The following is a 17,930-nucleotide window of genomic DNA, read 5'->3' as shown; positions in this document are numbered from 1 at the left end:
GGGCGGGAGTTTCGGCTTTCCATGGTGACATCAACATGCGGTAAGTTGGTTAATAGACCAAGAACAAAGAGTTCTCTGCCAAACCTCTCTGCCAATAACAGCTAGTTTTCAGTTTTCCCCTCCCGACTCAGACAGTCCTACCAAAATTCTTGCTTGACAAATAGTTGTTTGCTAAAAAGCTATTTTTGCCCATTTTTTTAATGGAAATCTATTACAGTAAAATACTTAATTGTTACCCAGAAATGATTAGATATTGATAGATAGCCTGCTGCATTGGGCCTTTAAACAAAGACCCGTGTGTGGATTGCTGTGTTCACGCTAGTCGGACTGAAATTCTGAACAGGCCAACTTGCTAAACGCAACACGTGTAAAACTGCAACCAGTTAGCAAGTCAGAAATGTCCGTTTCCTAGTTCCGACTAGCACATGAACACGGCACATGTGTGTTTTTGATGTGAGGAAACGTGACTAACGGGTCCTTGTGTAAACAGCTGTCCAGGGAGGTGCTGCGTGTGAGTTTTTTGTACGTGTGTTATTCTTGCACAATCATTAACTTCCCTTGCACCTTACGGACATTTATACACTGTTTCATGTCGAGTTGACCGGAGATGGAGGCTGTCTTGTTGCCGTGCTTGGTATTGAAAGCAGATGTCTGTAGCTATGTGTAGGAACGTTATCCTGTCCGGTGGCAGGTTCAGACTGTTGATATGACAGATTGTGCCTCAGGATGTGCTGTTGTATCTCCTTATAGGCCCATGACAGGCAGAGGAATGGTGGCTAGATTCTGTTATTCACTACCTAACATTAAATTAAAGATGGAATTTTCAATTTCATAAGAATGTGTCTTTCCCAGGGCAATAATCTACTATAGCAAGGTAGAATTTTACTCACCCGGACAATCATTCACCACTCACTCACACACACACACACAGAATTGTGAGTGTGTGAGTGGTGTGTTTGCGTGTGGACATGGGAAATTTGACTTAAAATCACTGATATTACATCCAGACCAGTCATGCTTGCACCAATCTAACGCTTTTAAATGCATGACAGGGGCATATAAGGGAATGGTAGAAAATGGGGCCGCAACCTGAGTGGCGGTAGAGTATATCGCCCTCCTATGGCCAGAAGACAAACTACACCCTTACAGCCACTCTTCTACAAGGTTCTTTAATAACATCCACACATTCAGAGAGAAATTAGTACAAATCCTCATTACATACAGATGTTCAGATAAAACAGAAATATTATTTTATATTAAATAAAGTTGATCCAGCATCATAATCCCAGCACCTTCAGTTCAGAACATAAAATAACCAGGAGTTACAGATTTCCCCAATAATTAGAAACGCATTTTATAGAGACAAAAATAAAATAATCTATTGACTTCATTGTAATATGTCAAACCCTCTTGTCAAGCCAGCCAGTTTGTGACTTTATGTATTAGTACCTAAAATAAAAATGGAGAGTTAAAAACACTGTACAGTATCAGTGATAACATTCTTCTGTTCAAGGCTCTAGAACACTGGTACCCTATTCACACAATCTTGCCGACCCAAACTGTACTGCGCCGGCTCGGATATTGTCTTTCTACAATCGCCCTTTCCAGCATGGTTCGGGTCTCTAGAAGTGAACAGAGCTGGCTGCTGGTAACATCTGGGGTGTATTCATTAGTCAAACACCGTAGCAAAAAGGTTTTGCAACAGAAACCATTTACTCCAAACGGAAACAAATTTTGCAACAAAAACAAGAGTTTATATTTGACAAATTGAGGTAGGTCCCTCCCCGTTTTGAACCGTTTGGCTTCAAAAGCAGGCTGACCTTATAGTGAACTGGACTTACTGGAAAGCGAGCCAAAGAGTAAAGTTCAGGTAGGAACAGTAGTGTGAAAGAGGCACTAAATAATCTGAAGTGCAGTGAGTGTGGATACCCATAAGGTCCTATAGGAAGACCTGCACCTGTACTGTAGAATTCAGAGTTAGTAAATTTGTGTGAATCTTGAACATTGTGGAGTGTGTGCTAAAGAGAGCGAGTGTGTCCTAAAGAGAGCGAGTGTGTCCTAAAGAGAGCGAGTGTGTCCTAAAGAGAGCGAGTGTGCCCTAAAGAGAGCGAGTGTGTCCTAAAGAGAGCGAGTACGTTTCCTCAGTGTGATCATGTAGTGTGTGCTAAAGAGAGCGAGTGTGTGCTAAAGAGAGCGAGTGTGCCCTAAAGAGAGCGAGTGTGTCCTAAAGAGAGCGAGTGTGTCCTAAAGAGAGCGAGTACGTTTCCTCAGTGTGATCATGTAGTGTGTGCTAAAGAGAGCGAGTGTGTGCTAAAGAGAGCGAGTGTGCCCTAAAGAGAGCGAGTGTGTCCTAAAGAGAGCGAGTGTGTCCTAAAGAGAGCGAGTGTGTCCTAAAGAGAGCGAGTACGTTTCCTCAGTGTGATCATGTAGTGTGTGCTAAAGAGAGCGAGTGTGTCCTAAAGAGAGCGAGTGTGTGCTAAAGAGAGCGAGTGTGCCCTAAAGAGAGCGAGTGTGTCCTAAAGAGAGCGAGTGTGTCCTAAAGAGAGCGAGTGTGTCCTAAAGTGAGCGAGTGTGTCCTAAAGAGAGCGAGTGCGTTTCCTCAGTGTGATCATGTGGTGTGTTTAAAACATCCCTCCCAGCAGTGTAAGTGTCCGTGTGTGTGTGTCAGACTTGTGTGTGCGTGTTCAGGGGCAGGTGACGAAGTTAGCGGGGAAGATTCCGGTCCGTCCGTTTAGCGTTCCCTCCCACCAGTCATACTGTGACTCTGTCTTGGTAACCACTGTGATGCGGTCGCCAGGGTTGAAGCTCAGGTCGCCAGGCTGTTGCCCTGTGAACGGGTGTATCGCCGTGACGACTTCAGGCCCTGCGTCCCACGGCCCCACCCCACCTAGGAACAGTCACATGATCACAGGTGTATTCAGTGAACAATCTAGGTGAACAACAGGCCTTGATTAATAAATTTGGTGAATAACAGGCCTAGATGAATAATGTTGGTGAACAACAGGCCTAGATTAATAAATTTGGTGAATAACAGGCCTAGATGAATAATGTTGGTGAACAACAGGTCTTGTTGAATAATGTAGGTGAACAACAGGCCTTGATGAATAATGTAGGTGAACAACAGGCCTTGATGAATAATGTAGGTGAACAACAGGCCTTGATGAATAATGTAGGTGAACAACAGGCCTTGTTGAATAATGTAGGTGAACAACAGGCCTTGATGAATAATGTAGGTGAACAACAGGCCTTGATGAATAATGTAGGTGAACAGTAGGCCTTGTTGAATAATGTAGGTGAACAACATGCCTTGTTGAATAATGTAGGTGAACAACAGGCCTTGTTGAATAATGTAGGTGAACAGTAGGCCTTGTTGAATAATGTAGGTGAACAACATGCCTTAATGAATAATTTTGGTGAACAACAGGCCTTGATGAATAATGTAGGTGAACAACATGCCTTGTTGAATAATGTAGGTGAACAACAGGCCTTGTTGAATAATGTAGGTGAACAGTAGGCCTTGTTGAATAATGTAGGTGAACAACATGCCTTAATGAATAATTTTGGTGAACAACAGGCCTTGATGAATAATGTAGGTGTACAACAGGCCTTGATGAATAATGTAGGTGAACAGTAGGCCTTGATGAATGCACATCAAGTCATTACATGCAACGTTCTCAATCAACCTGTATTGAGTGAATGTTGCAGATACAATGAGGCAGACTTGTGAGCATGTAACGGATATGATTGAACGGTTTCAGCCACATACATTAAACGTTACCTTTCAGGTATTTTAACTGTCTAATGTCTACTTGTAAATTGTCTTTACATGTAAATTGTAAAGCATTTTTGTCTGTAATGTCTTTTTCGTTGTGTCGGACCACAGGGATCCTAATAATAATAATAATAATAATAATAATAATAATAAATACCGTAATCGTTCTGGACTGTCCTTGTGCTACTTGGACTTCTCCTATAGGATCCTGAAACAGAAATACAACAGACAATCACTGTCTGTCAGTAACAGTGAGTGTCTCACCACCAGAGGGCAATACCAGCTCAGAGACAGAGAGAGACAGAGAGAGACAGAGAGAGAGACAGAGAGAGACCGAGAGAGACAGACAGAAAGATACTTCAAATCAGTTATAGGACACATTGCCCTCTATGGTTGTGAGGTCTGGGGTCCACTCACCAACCAATAATTCACCAAATTGGACAAACACCCAATTAAGAATCTGCATGTAGAATTCAGAAAAATATACTTTGTGTACAACACAAAACCCCAAACAATGTATGCAGAGCAGAATTAGGACTATACCCACTAGTTATCAAAATCCAGAAAACAGCTGTTAAATTCTACAACCACCTAAAAGGAAGTGATGCCCACATATTCCCCCACAAAGCCCTCACCCATAGAGAGATTAACCTAGAGAAGAGTCCCCTCAGCCAGCTGGTTCTGGGGCTCTGTTCACAAACACAAACAGACCCCACAGAGCCCCAGGACAGCAACACAATTAGACCCAACCAAATCATGAAAAAGCAAAAAGATAACTATTTGACACACTGGAAAGAATCAACCAAAAAACAGAGCAAACTGGAATGCTATTTGGCCCTAAAACAGAGAGTACACAGTGGCAGAATACCTGACCACTGTGACTGACCCAAACTTAAGGAAAGCTTTGACTATGTACAGACTCAGTGATCATAGCCTTGCTATTGAGAGAGGCCGCCGTAGGCAGACCTGGCTCTCAAGAGAAGACAGGCTATGTGCACACTGCCCACAAAATGAGGTGGAAACTGAGCTGCACTTCCTAACCTCCTGCCAAATGTATGACCACATTAGAGAGACACATTTACCCACAGATCACACAGACCCACAAAGAATTTGAAAACAAATCCAACATTGATAAACTCCCATATCTGTTAGGCGAAATACTGCAGTCTGCCATCACAGCAGCAAGATTTGTGGCCCGTTGCCATGAGAAAAGGGCAAACAGTGGAGCACAAACATTGTAAATACCACCAATATTTATCTGTTTATTTATCTTCCCCTACTATTCATATTACAACTATTTGCACATTGCTAAAACACTGTACATAGCTGATAATATAACACTTGAAATGTCTCTATCAACTGTTAAATTATAATACTGTAGTTTTTTGTTGATTTTTGTCTTCTCACTTTTGTTTGTTTATTTCACAAGAGAGAGGAAGAGAGAGGAAGAGCGAGGAAGAAACAGAGAGGAAGAGAGAAAGAGAGCGATAGAGAGAGAGATAAAGAGAGAGAGAGAATGGTACTTGGGAGGTTGTGTGACTGCGTTTGAAGTTTGCTCTGCGCACACACACACACACACACACACACACACACACACACACACACACACACACACACACACACACACACACACACACAGCTAGCTGGTCTTATTACCCAAGGTGCATTGAGAAGCCAGTATGTTTATTTTGGCTGGACTTGAGGTCACAGTTTAATACATCACCTAGACACACACACAATCTCTACCATCACGTCATACTTCACCTGCAGCGAGAACACACACACACACACACTTTTATCTCGTGCGGTGTCGACAGTGGTGTGTGTTTTGGCATGGTGGTCGGCCACTGTGTAAATGAAAGCATTCCCCTTGTCACTGAACCACTGAAGGCTGATCAAACACCTAGGTGTGTGTTAATCACACCAGAGACAGAGAGCCATACAGTAAATGGGGCACAGCCCAAGACTACCACACACATTAGAAGGAGTAATGGAGCCCTGGCAGAGAGAGACAGAGACGAGAGAAACACAGAGAGAGAGAGAGAGAGACACAGAGAGAGAGAGAGAGAGAGAGAGAGAGAGAGAGAGAGAGAGAGAGAGAGAGAGAGAGAGACAGAGACAGAGAGAGGACGGAGAGAGAGAGACAGAGACAGAGACAGAGAGAGACAGACAGAGAGAGAGAGAGAGAGAGAGAGACACAGAGACAGAGACAGAGACAGACAGAGACAGACAGAGACAGACAGACAGACAGACACACACAGACAGACAGACACACACACAGACAGACAGACACACACAGAGAGAGACAGAGAGACAGACACACACAGAGAGAGACAGAGAGACAGACACACACAGAGAGAGACAGAGACAGAGAGAGACAGAGAGAGACAGAGACAGAGAGAGACAGAGACATACATTCTGTCTGAAAATTCTACAAGTCCAAAGAAATACACCAACTAATGCATGTAGGGCAGAATTGGGCCGCTTTCCAGTGGTAATGAAAGCACAAAAAATATCATTAACATTTTGGCTACACCTAAATTCAAGTCCAAATTCAAGTCTCCAATTTAAAGCACTTCAAACCCAAGAGCTGAGCCCAGAAACGAGCCCTCTCAGTCAGCTGGTGTTGGACCTAACCAACCAAGCTGACACCAGCACTGCTATGAGTCCAATCAAAGGACTCATAATTCCAACATTGGAAAAATGAAACAAAAACCCCAAAGCCGACTAAATTGCTATCTTGCTCTGAACAGAGAATATGAATAGGATGATTATCTCTACTCTGTCAGAGATACGAAGCAGAGACAGATCCTTACCAAGTACAGGCTGAGTGACCACCAATTGGCTATGGAAACCGGCAGACATAAAATAAACATGGCTACCCAAAGAGGAGCGTGTATGTGGTCACTGCACGACAGGGGAGGTAGAAACAGAGATACACTACGGCTACCCAAAGAGGAGCGTGTATGTGGTCACTGCACGACAGGGGAGGTAGAAACAGAGATGCTCTTTCTCCTTTACTGTCATAAATATTCCTCACCAAGAAATTCATTATTCACAGAATTTACTACATTTATTCCACATTTTAATTTATTAAACCCAGAGAAAAAACAAAAAATAGTCATGGGCGAAGGAGTAACGGCTCCTCTTGCAGCCAAATATGTATTTGCCTGCCATAGCCTGAGGGACACTGAATAATAACATCTGCATGGTAAGCAGTAATTTACTTATTATTATTACTATTGTTGCGATTATTATTCTAAATGTTAGTTGTATGGGTAGTAGGCGTGATGGTAATGATAGCAGTTTAATGATGATGTTGGTGGTAGTAGTAGTAGTAATGATGATGGTAGTTGTAGTACTGATGTAATGGTGAGGATGACAGTTAAAGTTTCATTTCCCATGTTTAGCCTTTTCTATTTATTATATTTCTACTATTGACTGTTACCATTTTATTGTTGTTATTTTATTATTAACTACCATTTTAAATGTATATTATTATTTGTTATTCCTTATTATTTTATTACAATGTATATTGTCTACATTGTTGCTTTGGCAATATTGACGCAATGTTTTTTATGCCAATAAAGCAGCTTGAATTTGAGAGAGAGAGACAGGAGAGAGAGAGAGAGGAGAGAGAGAGACAGGAGAGAGAGTGAGAGAGAGAGAGAGAGAGAGAGAGCGAGAGAGAGAGGTCATGCTCAACATGAGCTCCTGATTTATTTCAGTTTTTTTGTTTTTAGAATGAGATAAACACTCGAATCTAAAAATAATTCAAGGCAAGAAGTGATGAACAACAACTCTATTAAATCAGAATAGAAAAAAAAGTAACTTTGCGCCTCAAATTAAGAAGTTGACTCTCACTAGCTAGCTACACAACAAAAACCTAGCCAGCAGGCTAACAAGCCAGCCAGAAAATTGAGCTAGGACAAACCTAGCAAGGGGAGTTAATACAACTACATCAAACGACCAAACTGAGTGAGTATATCAAAAAGAAGCACGGACTCCAACTTTAAACATATCTTCTGTTTTTGTGTGTGAAGATCTTTCACTCTTTTTGCTGGTTTTTGAGTGAAACAGGAGCTAGCTAGCAACAGCAGCAGACAAACAAAACTGGTTGCCATAGCAACAGTGCAGCAGAACAGAGCAGCAGCAGCAGTAGTAGCAGAGCCCACAGGCACCATGTCCCCACTCCCCCTCAGCGCTGAGTCCATTCTCTACCCTCCAGAGGCCAAAAATGACACAACAAGGAAAGCTTTTAAACAGAATCTACTAAAGGGGAGGCCAGAAACCCTTTTCACAGACCTCTACAAAAACGGTGATGTGAGTAATCTCATCTTTCTCACTGACCAGCCAAATGCATGGCGCTCAGCAGTCTGCTCTCACTACCCATCCGTAAAGAAAGAGGGAATCTGTAATGGGTGGAAGCTGAAAGTGAAAGAGACAGATGACCCTGACAGCACAATGATAACAATCAACCTCTACAAGACTGGGACTGTCATGGTGCAAGGTAACCTTAGGCTGTTTGAAACAGACTTTCAGACCATTAAGGAGAGAGCAGAGAGAGAGAAGGACACCACCAGTGACATGCCCTCCCACAAGACAAACTCCACCAGCACCACCCTCACCCCCACTATCCCCACCCAAAAAGGCACATCCAGCACCTCTCTTCCCACCATAGTGGAGGACACACCACAGGAGGAGAGCGACCCCCTCAGTGCAGAGCAGGCTCAGGCCCTCCTCACCACCATAGCTGCCATGAGGGATCAGTTCACCACACTGGAGGGAGAGGTGGTCCTGCTCAGGGAGAGTGTGAGCAAACAGCAACCAGACATCCACACCTTAGAGGAGCTCCTAACCAAGGTGCGGACAGAGCAGGACAGCAGCCTTGCAACACAGTTGAAAGAAGTTCAGCAAGAGAGAGACGGACTCAAGAGAGAGCTGGCTGATCTAACAAAGGAGGTGAGAGAGCTCCAAAAAGACAGGCAGAGCAGTAATAACGAGCTGACCACACTAAGAGAGGAGCTGCAGGAGAGAAAGAGAACAGAAGACAGACTGCAGGAGCAGCTAGATCACCACTCTATGACCTGCCATCACACAGCAGAGGAGCCCACCTCAACCAGCTAGGCCTCCCCAGCCCTGCCGGCTGCATGCCTCCCCCCCAGCCCCCAGAACAGCCTCCCACTGACAGCGGCACCGGCACAGACCAGCCACACCCCAGCTCCAACACCCACCAGCCCCAACTCTACCCCCTCCAGTCCAGAAGAAACACTGGCTGAGATTGTCCTGTTGATGGACTCAAATGGGAAGTTTGTTCAGGAGAAGAAACTTTTCCCTAGACACAAAACGAGAAAGGTGTGGTGCCCCACAACGCAGAGTGCCATGGCGCTGCTTGATAAGGCCCAGCTTGGGTCGCCAAGCCACATAATCATACACACCGGAAGCAACGACCTGCGTGCTCAGCAGGAGAGGGTGGCGACTTCACTACGGGGAGTGATTGAGAAGGCCTCCGCAATCTTCCCCAACTCAAGGATCGTGGTGTCAACCCTTCTACAGAGGAAGGACATCCACCCTGCCACAATCCAAAGAATAAACGCCAGCCTCTCCCGGGACTGTGCCCTGCGACCCAATGTACACCTGGCCCACCATCCCACCCTCGATCTGGACTGTCTCTATGACCATGTTCACCTGTACAGGGAGACAGTCCCCATCCTTGCTAAGACTCTCAAGGACGTCGCTTTAAACCGCATCCCAACCTCTCCACCCAGGAACAGCGGAGCAATCTCCACCCCCCCGAGATCACCGAGACAACACCCCGGACCAGTACCCTGGACCCCCCAGCCACAGCCACAGCACCACCAACCTCAATGCCCACCACATCCAGCGCAGCACAGACCACCCCAACCCAGCTTCAGACCCACCCAGACGAGGCCTAACACCCCCCTCCCCCCCACCACAGACCCACACCTGGAGGAGCCACAGCCCGGCAGACAGAGCTATGCACAAGCTGTGAGAGGAGCAACTGGTCCAGCTCCCACCAACGAAATGAGTGACATCAAACAAATGCTGAATCTACTATGCTCACATGTGATAGGCCGAGGGTCATGGTAAGATGAGCACAAGAACTCCACCATCCTCACACTACATCCACCCAAGTGGCATGACACAAATACTATCTTAAATGATAAACAAATCACATTTGCATAATAAGAGTTTACCTTAATTGAAAAATCATATTTTAATAGTTCTTGTTGGATTGTGAGTGTTTATCTCATTTTGAATGTAAAGAAAAAACAGTTATGAAGTCTTTTTACGTTGCATGTTGGAATTTACAAGGCTTGAAGTCCTCTGCTTTTGGGCTAAAGAGCAGAAACCCAGACTTCCTTAAAGAAATTGATGATGTTGATATTGTAGTACTACAGGAAACATGGTGCAGAGGTGATGTTTCCACTGGCTGTCCACTAGGTTATAGCGAGATAATCGTACCATCCATCAAATTAAAAGGAATCACACAGGACAGAGACTCAGGGGGAATGCTAATATGGTATAAATCTGAACTAACTAATTCAATCGAATTGATCAAAACAGGAGAATTCTTTATCTGGCTAAAAATCAACAAGGAGGCTATCTTAACAGATAACAACGTCTTCCTCTGTGCCACATACTTTCCCCCCTCAGAGTCACCCTACTTCAATGAAGAGAGTTTCTCCATTCTAGAGGGGGAGATTAGTCACTTTCAGGCCCAAGGCAATGTGCTGGTCTGTGGAGATCTGAATGCTAGAACAGCAGAAGAACTAGACACTATTAACAGTCATGGGGACAAACACCTACCGGGAAGCAACAACCTTTCCCTCCCCACATACCCCCCTAGAAACAACTATGACAAAGTGAAAAACAAAAATGGAGTACAGCTCCTGAAGCTCTGTCGAACACTGGGTCTGTACATAGTCAATGGTAGGTTAAGAGGGGACTCTTTTGGTAGGTACACCTACAGCTCATCCCTTGGCAGCAGTACTGTAGACTACTTCATCACAGACCTTAACTCAGAGTCTCTCAGAGCCTTCACAGTCAGCCCACTAACACCTCTCTCTGACCACAGTAAAATCACAGTGTATCTGAAAAGAGCAGAACCCAACCATGAAGCATCACGGCCCAATAAATTACATGGTACTAAACAGACCTATAGATGGAGTGCAAACAGTACAGAAATCTACCAAAAAGCAATTAGTAGCCAAAAAATACAATCTCTCCTGGACAACTTTTTAGCATTAACATTCTCCTACACCAATGAAGGTATAAATTTGGCCGTTTGGAACATAAACTTTATATTTGACAAATTAGCCTCCTTGGCTAATCTTAAGAAACATAAGAGCAAACCAAAAATAATAGATCATGAAAAATGGTTTGATAATGATTGCAAAAATCTAAGAAAGTCATTGAGAAATATATCTAATCATAAACACAGAGACCCGGACAACAAAAATATACGTCTTCAATATGGGGAAACACTGAAGCAATACAAACACACCCTAAGAACAAAAAAGGAACAGCACATTAGAAATCAGCTGGATGTGATTGAGGAATCCATAGAATCAAACCACTTCTGGGAGAATTGGAATAAATTAAACAAACCTCATAATGAGGAATTGGCTATCCAAAATGGGGATATGTGGAGAAATCACTTTGCAAACCTCTACAGCAATATAACAAAGAGCCCAGAACAACAAGATATACAAGAAAAATTACAAATCCTTGAATCAGCAGTCAAAGACTATCAGAATCCTGTGGATACCCCAATTACAGAACAAGAATTATTGGAAAAACTTTGCACTCTCCAACCCAAAAAGGCCTGTGGTGCTGATGGTATTTTAAATGAAATGATCAAATATACAGACCACAAATTCAAATTGGCTATACTCAAACTCTTCAACATTATCCTAACTGCAGGTATTTTCCCCGATATTTGGAACCAAGGATTGATCACACCAATTTATAAAAATGGAGACAAACTTGACCCAAATAATTACAGAGGAATTTGCGTTAACAGCAACTTGGGGAAAATTCTCTGCAGTATCATAAACAGCAGACTACATAATTTCCTTGATGAACACAACGTCCTAAGCAGAAGCCAGATTGGATTTGTAAAAAATTATCGTACAACAGACCACATTTACACCCTCCAGACTCTAATTGACAAACAAGTAAATCAAAACAAAGGCAAAATCTACTCGTGTTTTGTAGACTTCAAGAAAGCATTTGATTCAATTTGGCACGAAGGTCTTTTTTACAAACTAATAGAAAGTGGTATTGGAGGGAAAACATATGATGTTATTAAATCAATGTACACTAAAAACAAATGTGCGATTAAAATCGGCAACAAGCAAACAGACTTCTTCTCTCAGGGACGTGGAGTGAAACAGGGCTGCCCAATAAGTCCAACACTATTTAACATCTACATTAACGAATTGGCAAAAACATTAGAAGAATCGTCAGCACCTGGTCTCACCCTACACAACACTGAAATCAAGTGTCTGCTGTACGCAGATGACCTGGTGCTACTGTCTCCCACTAAGGAGGGGTTACAGCAGCATCTAGATCATCTGCACAGATTCTGTCAGACCTGGGCCCTGACCGTTAATCTAAAAAAAACGAATATAATGATATTCCAAAAAAGGTCAGGAAATCAGGATGACAAATATAAATTCTATTTGGACACAGTTCTATTAGAACACACCAAAAATTACACATATCTAGGACTAAATATCAGCAACACAGGTAGCTTTCACATGGCTGTGAATGAGCTGAGAGACAAAGCAAGAAGAGCATTCTATGCCATTAAAAGGAATATTAAAATCGAAATTCCAATTAGAATCTGGCTCAAAATGTTCCAATCAGTTATAGAACCAATTGCTCTATATGGCAGCGAAGTATGGGGTCCGCTCTCTAATACTGAATTTACCAAATGGGACAAACATCCAATCGAAATACTGCATGCAGAGTTTTGCAAGACTGTATTGCAAGTGCAAAGAAAAACTCCAAATAATGCATGTAGAGCAGAATTGGGCCAATACCCCCTCCTTATTCGAATAGAAAAAAGAGCCATCAAATTTTACAACCATCTAAAAACAAGTGACCCCAAAACATTCCATCACACAGCTCTACTATGTCAAGAGATGAAACAAGTGAAGAGTCCCCTCAGCCAGCTGGTTCTGAGGCTCAGTTCACTAACCAAAACCAACCTCATAGAGCCTCAGGATAGCACTCAGAAAATCTGGCCCAACCAAATCATCACAAAGCAAAAAGAAAAATATATCACCTATTGGAAAGACACCACAAAAAATCAAAGTAAACTTCAATGCTATTTGGCTCTAAACAGACAGTACATGGTGGCAGACTATCTGACCACTGTGACTGATAGAAAACTGAGGAAAACACTGACTAGGTACAGACTCAGTGAGCACAGTCTGGCTATAGAGACCGGTCGTCACAGGCAAACCTGGCTGCCCAGAGAGGACAGGCTGTGCTCACTCTGCCCCCGGGGAGAGGTAGAGACAGAGCTGCATTTCCTATTACACTGTGACAAATACTCAGACCTAAGAGAATCTTTCTTTCCCAAAATTATCATTCAGTACAACGAATTTGAAACTATAAAAGAGGAAGAAAAAATCTAATATTTATTGGGTGAAAAGCCAAAATGTGCAATTTTGGCAGCCAAATATGTGTCCTCCTGCCACAACCTGAGGGACAGCCAGTGAAAATTGTAATGTAATGTCAATAATATTTCCTGTTTTGTTTTGGCTTTCATAGCATGTAATATGTCTTCTCAGTCATGTTGAGATTGGTCGACTACTATTGCTTTAATGTATTGTTATTCTCATTAATATTGTTGTTGTAGTTGCTGTTAATGGTAAACCCATTTCCACTACTACTATTATTATTGCTGTTGGTCCCACCATTTTTGTTATATGTATACTTTGACAATGTAAGTAATTTTACTTGCCATGTCAATAAAGTCTATTGAATTGAATTGAATTGAATTGAGAGAGAGAGAGAGAGAGATAGAAAAGGAGAGAGAGAGAGAGAGAGAGAGAGAGAGAGAGAGAGAGAGAGAGAAAAGGAGAGAGAGAGAGAGCAGAGAGAGAGAGAGAGAGAGAAAAGGAGAGAGAGAGAGAGAGAAAAGGAGAGAGAGAGAGAGGAGAGAGAGAGAAGAGAGAGAGAGAGAGAGGATAGAGAGAGAGAGAAAATGAGAGAGAGAGAAAAGGAGAGAGAGAGAGAGAGGAGAGAGCTTTTGTGAGTGTAATGTGTACTGTTCATTTTTGATGGTTTATTTCACTTTAGTTTATTATTTATTTCACTTACTTTGGCAATGTAAACACTTACATGCCAATAAAGCCCTTTGAATTGAATTGAGAGAGACAGACTACTGTGCTCTTAGCTCCAAACCAGCATCTTTGTCTATCCAGAGAATGTGTCTGGGGCTGACAGAGAATATGTCTGGGACTGGGGCTGACAGAGAATGTGTCTGGGACTGGGGCTGACAGAGAATGTGTCTGGGACTGGGGCTGACAGAGAATGTGTCTGGGACTGGGGCTGACAGAGAATGTGTCTGGGACTGGGGCTGACAGAGAATGTGTCTGGGGCTGACAGAGAATGTGTCTGGGGCTGACAGAGAATGTGTCTGGGGCTGACAGAGAATGTGTCTGGGACTGGGGCTGACAGAGGATGTGTCTGGGACTGGGGCTAACAGAGAATGTGTCTGGGACTGGGGCTGACAGAGAATGTGTCTGGGACTGGGGCTGACAGAGAATGTGTCTGGGACTGGGGCTGACAGAGAATGTGTCTGGGGCTGACAGAGAATGTGTCTGGGGCTGACAGAGAATGTGTCTGGGGCTGACAGAGAATGTGTCTGGGGCTGACAGAGAATGTGTCTGGGACTGACAGAGAATGTGTCTGGGACTGGGGCTGACAGAGAATGTGTCTGGGACTGGGGCTAACAGAGAATGTGTCTGGGACTGGGGCTGACAGAGAATGTGTCTGGGACTGGGGCTGACAGAGAATGTGTCTGGGACTGGGGCTGACAGAGAATGTGTCTGGGGCTGACAGAGCATGTGTCTGGGGCTGACAGAGCATGTGTCTGGGGCTGACAGAGAATGTGTCTGGGGCTGACAGAGAATGTGTCTGGGGCTGACAGAGAATGTGTCTGGGACTGGATCTGACTTAGCACAAAGTAAGTCTACTGTTCCAAAATAACACCACTCACAGACTGGTGCTGAGAAGTACGGACAAACTACCCGGGATCTACCCCTCTCTACCTTTGACTGGAGGCTCTAACCCTCTCTACCTTTGACTGGAGGCTCTAACCCTCTCTACCTTTGACTGGAGGCTCTACCCCTCTCTACCTTTGACTGGAGGCTCTAACCCTCTCTACCTTTGACTGGAGGCTCTAACCCTCTCTACCTTTGACTGGAGGATCTACCCCTCTCTACCTTTGACTGGAGGCTCTACCCCTCTCTACCTTTGACTGGAGGCTCTACCCCTCTCTACCTTTGACTGGAGGATCTACCCCTCTCTACCTTTGACTGGAGGCTCTACCCCTCTCTACCTTTGACTGGAGGCTCTACCCCTCTCTACCTTTGACTGGAGGCTCTACCCCTCTCTACCTTTGACTGGAGGCTCTACCCCTCTCTACCTTTGACTGGAGGCTCTACCCCTCTCTACCTTTGACTGGAGGCTCTAACCCTCTCTACCTTTGACTGGAGGCTCTACCCCTCTCTACCTTTGACTGGAGGCTCTAACCCTCTCTACCTTTGACTGGAGGCTCTACCCCTCTCTACCTTTGACTGGAGGCTCTACCCCTCTCTACCTTTGACTGGAGGATCTACCCCTCTCTACCTTTGACTTGAGGCCTGACGCTCTACCCCAGTCAAACTGAGCACCAACTCAAAGTCTACTGTTCCACAACGACACCTCTTGCTGACTGAAAAATCTATACGACTCAGCTGTCAGCACCAAACCACATTACCCAGAATGCATGCACGCAAGGGGGCGGTCTTAACACTCACCTTCTGGAGTGGTGGAGGAACACAGCAGCCTCTGGCCGTGCCACAAGGGGGCGCCCCTCCAACCCTGGAGAGAGAGAGAGAGAGAGAGAGAGAGAAATAAGGAAGGAGAGAGGGAGCGAAAGAGAGATGAAGTATTATACTGAAGAAAATATAAACGCAACCTGCAACAATTTCCAATTTAAAAGATTTTCCTGAGTTCCAGTTCATATGAGGAAATCAGTCAATTGAAATAAATTCATTAGGCCCTAATCTATTTATTTCAGATGACTGGGAATAGAGATATGAATCAGTTGGTCACAGAAACCAACAGGCCTGGTCCCTGGCTATATGAGATGTACTGCAGGTTCACTCTGATCAGGCCTGGTCCCTGGCTATATGAGATGTACTGCAGGTTCACTCAGCTCTGATCAGGCCTGGTCCCTGGCTATATGAGATGTACTGCAGGTTCACTCTGATCAGGGCTGGTCCCTGGCTATATGAGATGTACTGCAGGTTCACTCTGATCAGGCCTGGTCCCTGGCTATATGAGATGTACTGCAGGTTCACTCTGATCAGGCCTGGTCCCTGGCTATATGAGATGTACTGCAGGTTCACTCAGCTCTGATCAGGCCTGGTCCCTGGCTATATGAGATGTACTATAGGTTCACTCAGCTCTGATCAGGCCTGGTCCCTGGCTATATGAGATGTACTATAGGTTCACTCAGCTCTGATCAGGCCTGGTCCCTGGCTATATGAGATGTACTGCAGGTTCACTCAGCTCTGATCAGGCCTGGTCCCTGGCTATATGAGATGTACTGCAGGTTCACTCAGCTCTGATCAGGCCTGGTCCCTGGCTATATGAGATGTACTGCAGGTTCACTCAGCTCTGATCAGGCCTGGTCCCTGGCTATATGAGATGTACTGCAGGTTCACTCAGCTCTGATCAGGCCTGGTCCCTGGCTATATGAGATGTACTGCAGGTTCACTCAGCTCTGATCAGGCCTGGTCCCTGGCTATATGAGATGTACTGCAGGTTCACTCAGCTCTGATCAGGCCTGGTCCCTGGCTATATGAGATGTACTATAGGTTCACTCAGCTCTGATCAGGGCTGGTCCCTGGCTATATGAGATGTACTATAGGTTCACTCAGCTCTGATCAGGCCTGGTCCCTGGCTATATGAGATGTACTGCAGGGTCACTCAGCTCTGATCAGGCCTGGTCCCTGGCTATATGAGATGTACTGCAGGTTCACTCAGCTCTGATCAGGCCTGGTCCCTGGCTATATGAGATGTACTGCAGGTTCACTCAGCTCTGATCAGGCCTGGTCCCTGGCTATATGAGATGTACTGCAGGTTCACTCAGCTCTGATCAGGGCTGGTCCCTGGCTATATGAGATGTACTGCAGGTTCACTCAGCTCTGATCAGGCCTGGTCCCTGGCTATATGAGATGTACTGCAGGTTCACTCAGCTCTGATCAGGGCTGGTCCCTGGCTATATGAGATGTACTGCAGGTTCACTCAGCTCTGATCAGGCCTGGTCCCTGGCTATATGAGATGTACTGCAGGTTCACTCAGCTCTGATCAGGGCTGGTCCCTGGCTATATGAGATGTACTGCAGGTTCACTCAGCTCTGATCAGGGCTGGTCCCTGGCTATATGAGATGTACTGCAGGTTCACTCTGATCAGGCCTGGTCCCTGGCTATATGAGATGTACTGCAGGTTCACTCTGATCAGGCCTGGTCCCTGGCTATATGAGATGTACTGCAGGTTCACTCAGCTCTGATCAGACCTGGTCCCTGGCTATATGAGATGTACTGCAGGTTCACTCAGCTCTGATCAGGGCTGGTCCCTGGCTATATGAGATGTACTGCAGGTTCACTCAGCTCTGATCAGACCTGGTCCCTGGCTATATGAGATGTACTGCAGGTTCACTCAGCTCTGATCAGGCCTGGTCCCTGGCTATATGAGATGTACTATAGGTTCACTCAGCTCTGATCAGGGCTGGTCCCTGGCTATATGAGATGTACTATAGGTTCACTCAGCTCTGATCAGGCCTGGTCCCTGGCTATAAGAGATGTACTATAGGTTCACTCAGCTCTGATCAGGCCTGGTCCCTGGC

At 44.8% G+C, this 17,930-nt stretch overlaps 1 protein-coding gene across 1 annotated transcript in view; it reads right to left on the bottom strand.

Moving 5' to 3' along the window:
- Window positions 1–1,153: 1,153 nt before the first annotated feature.
- The window catches only part of LOC311145957 (SH3 domain-containing YSC84-like protein 1), a 76,865-nt gene continuing 60,088 nt past the window's right edge, over window positions 1,154–17,930 (bottom strand). The window contains exons 10-11 of the mRNA XM_084182360.1: window positions 3,930–3,980; window positions 1,154–2,887 (exon numbers count right to left, since the gene is read on the bottom strand). Of these exons, the coding sequence (XP_084038486.1) occupies window positions 2,685–2,887; window positions 3,930–3,980 (254 nt within the window). The 3' untranslated portion in view covers window positions 1,154–2,684. The remainder of the gene's footprint in view (window positions 2,888–3,929; window positions 3,981–17,930) is intronic.

This window comes from Coregonus lavaretus (genome assembly GCF_964263955.1).
Source record: "Coregonus lavaretus genome assembly, chromosome: 18".
NCBI classification, from domain to species: Eukaryota; Metazoa; Chordata; class Actinopteri; order Salmoniformes; family Salmonidae; genus Coregonus; species Coregonus lavaretus.
This window is presented reverse-complemented; position numbering and strand designations above follow the sequence as displayed.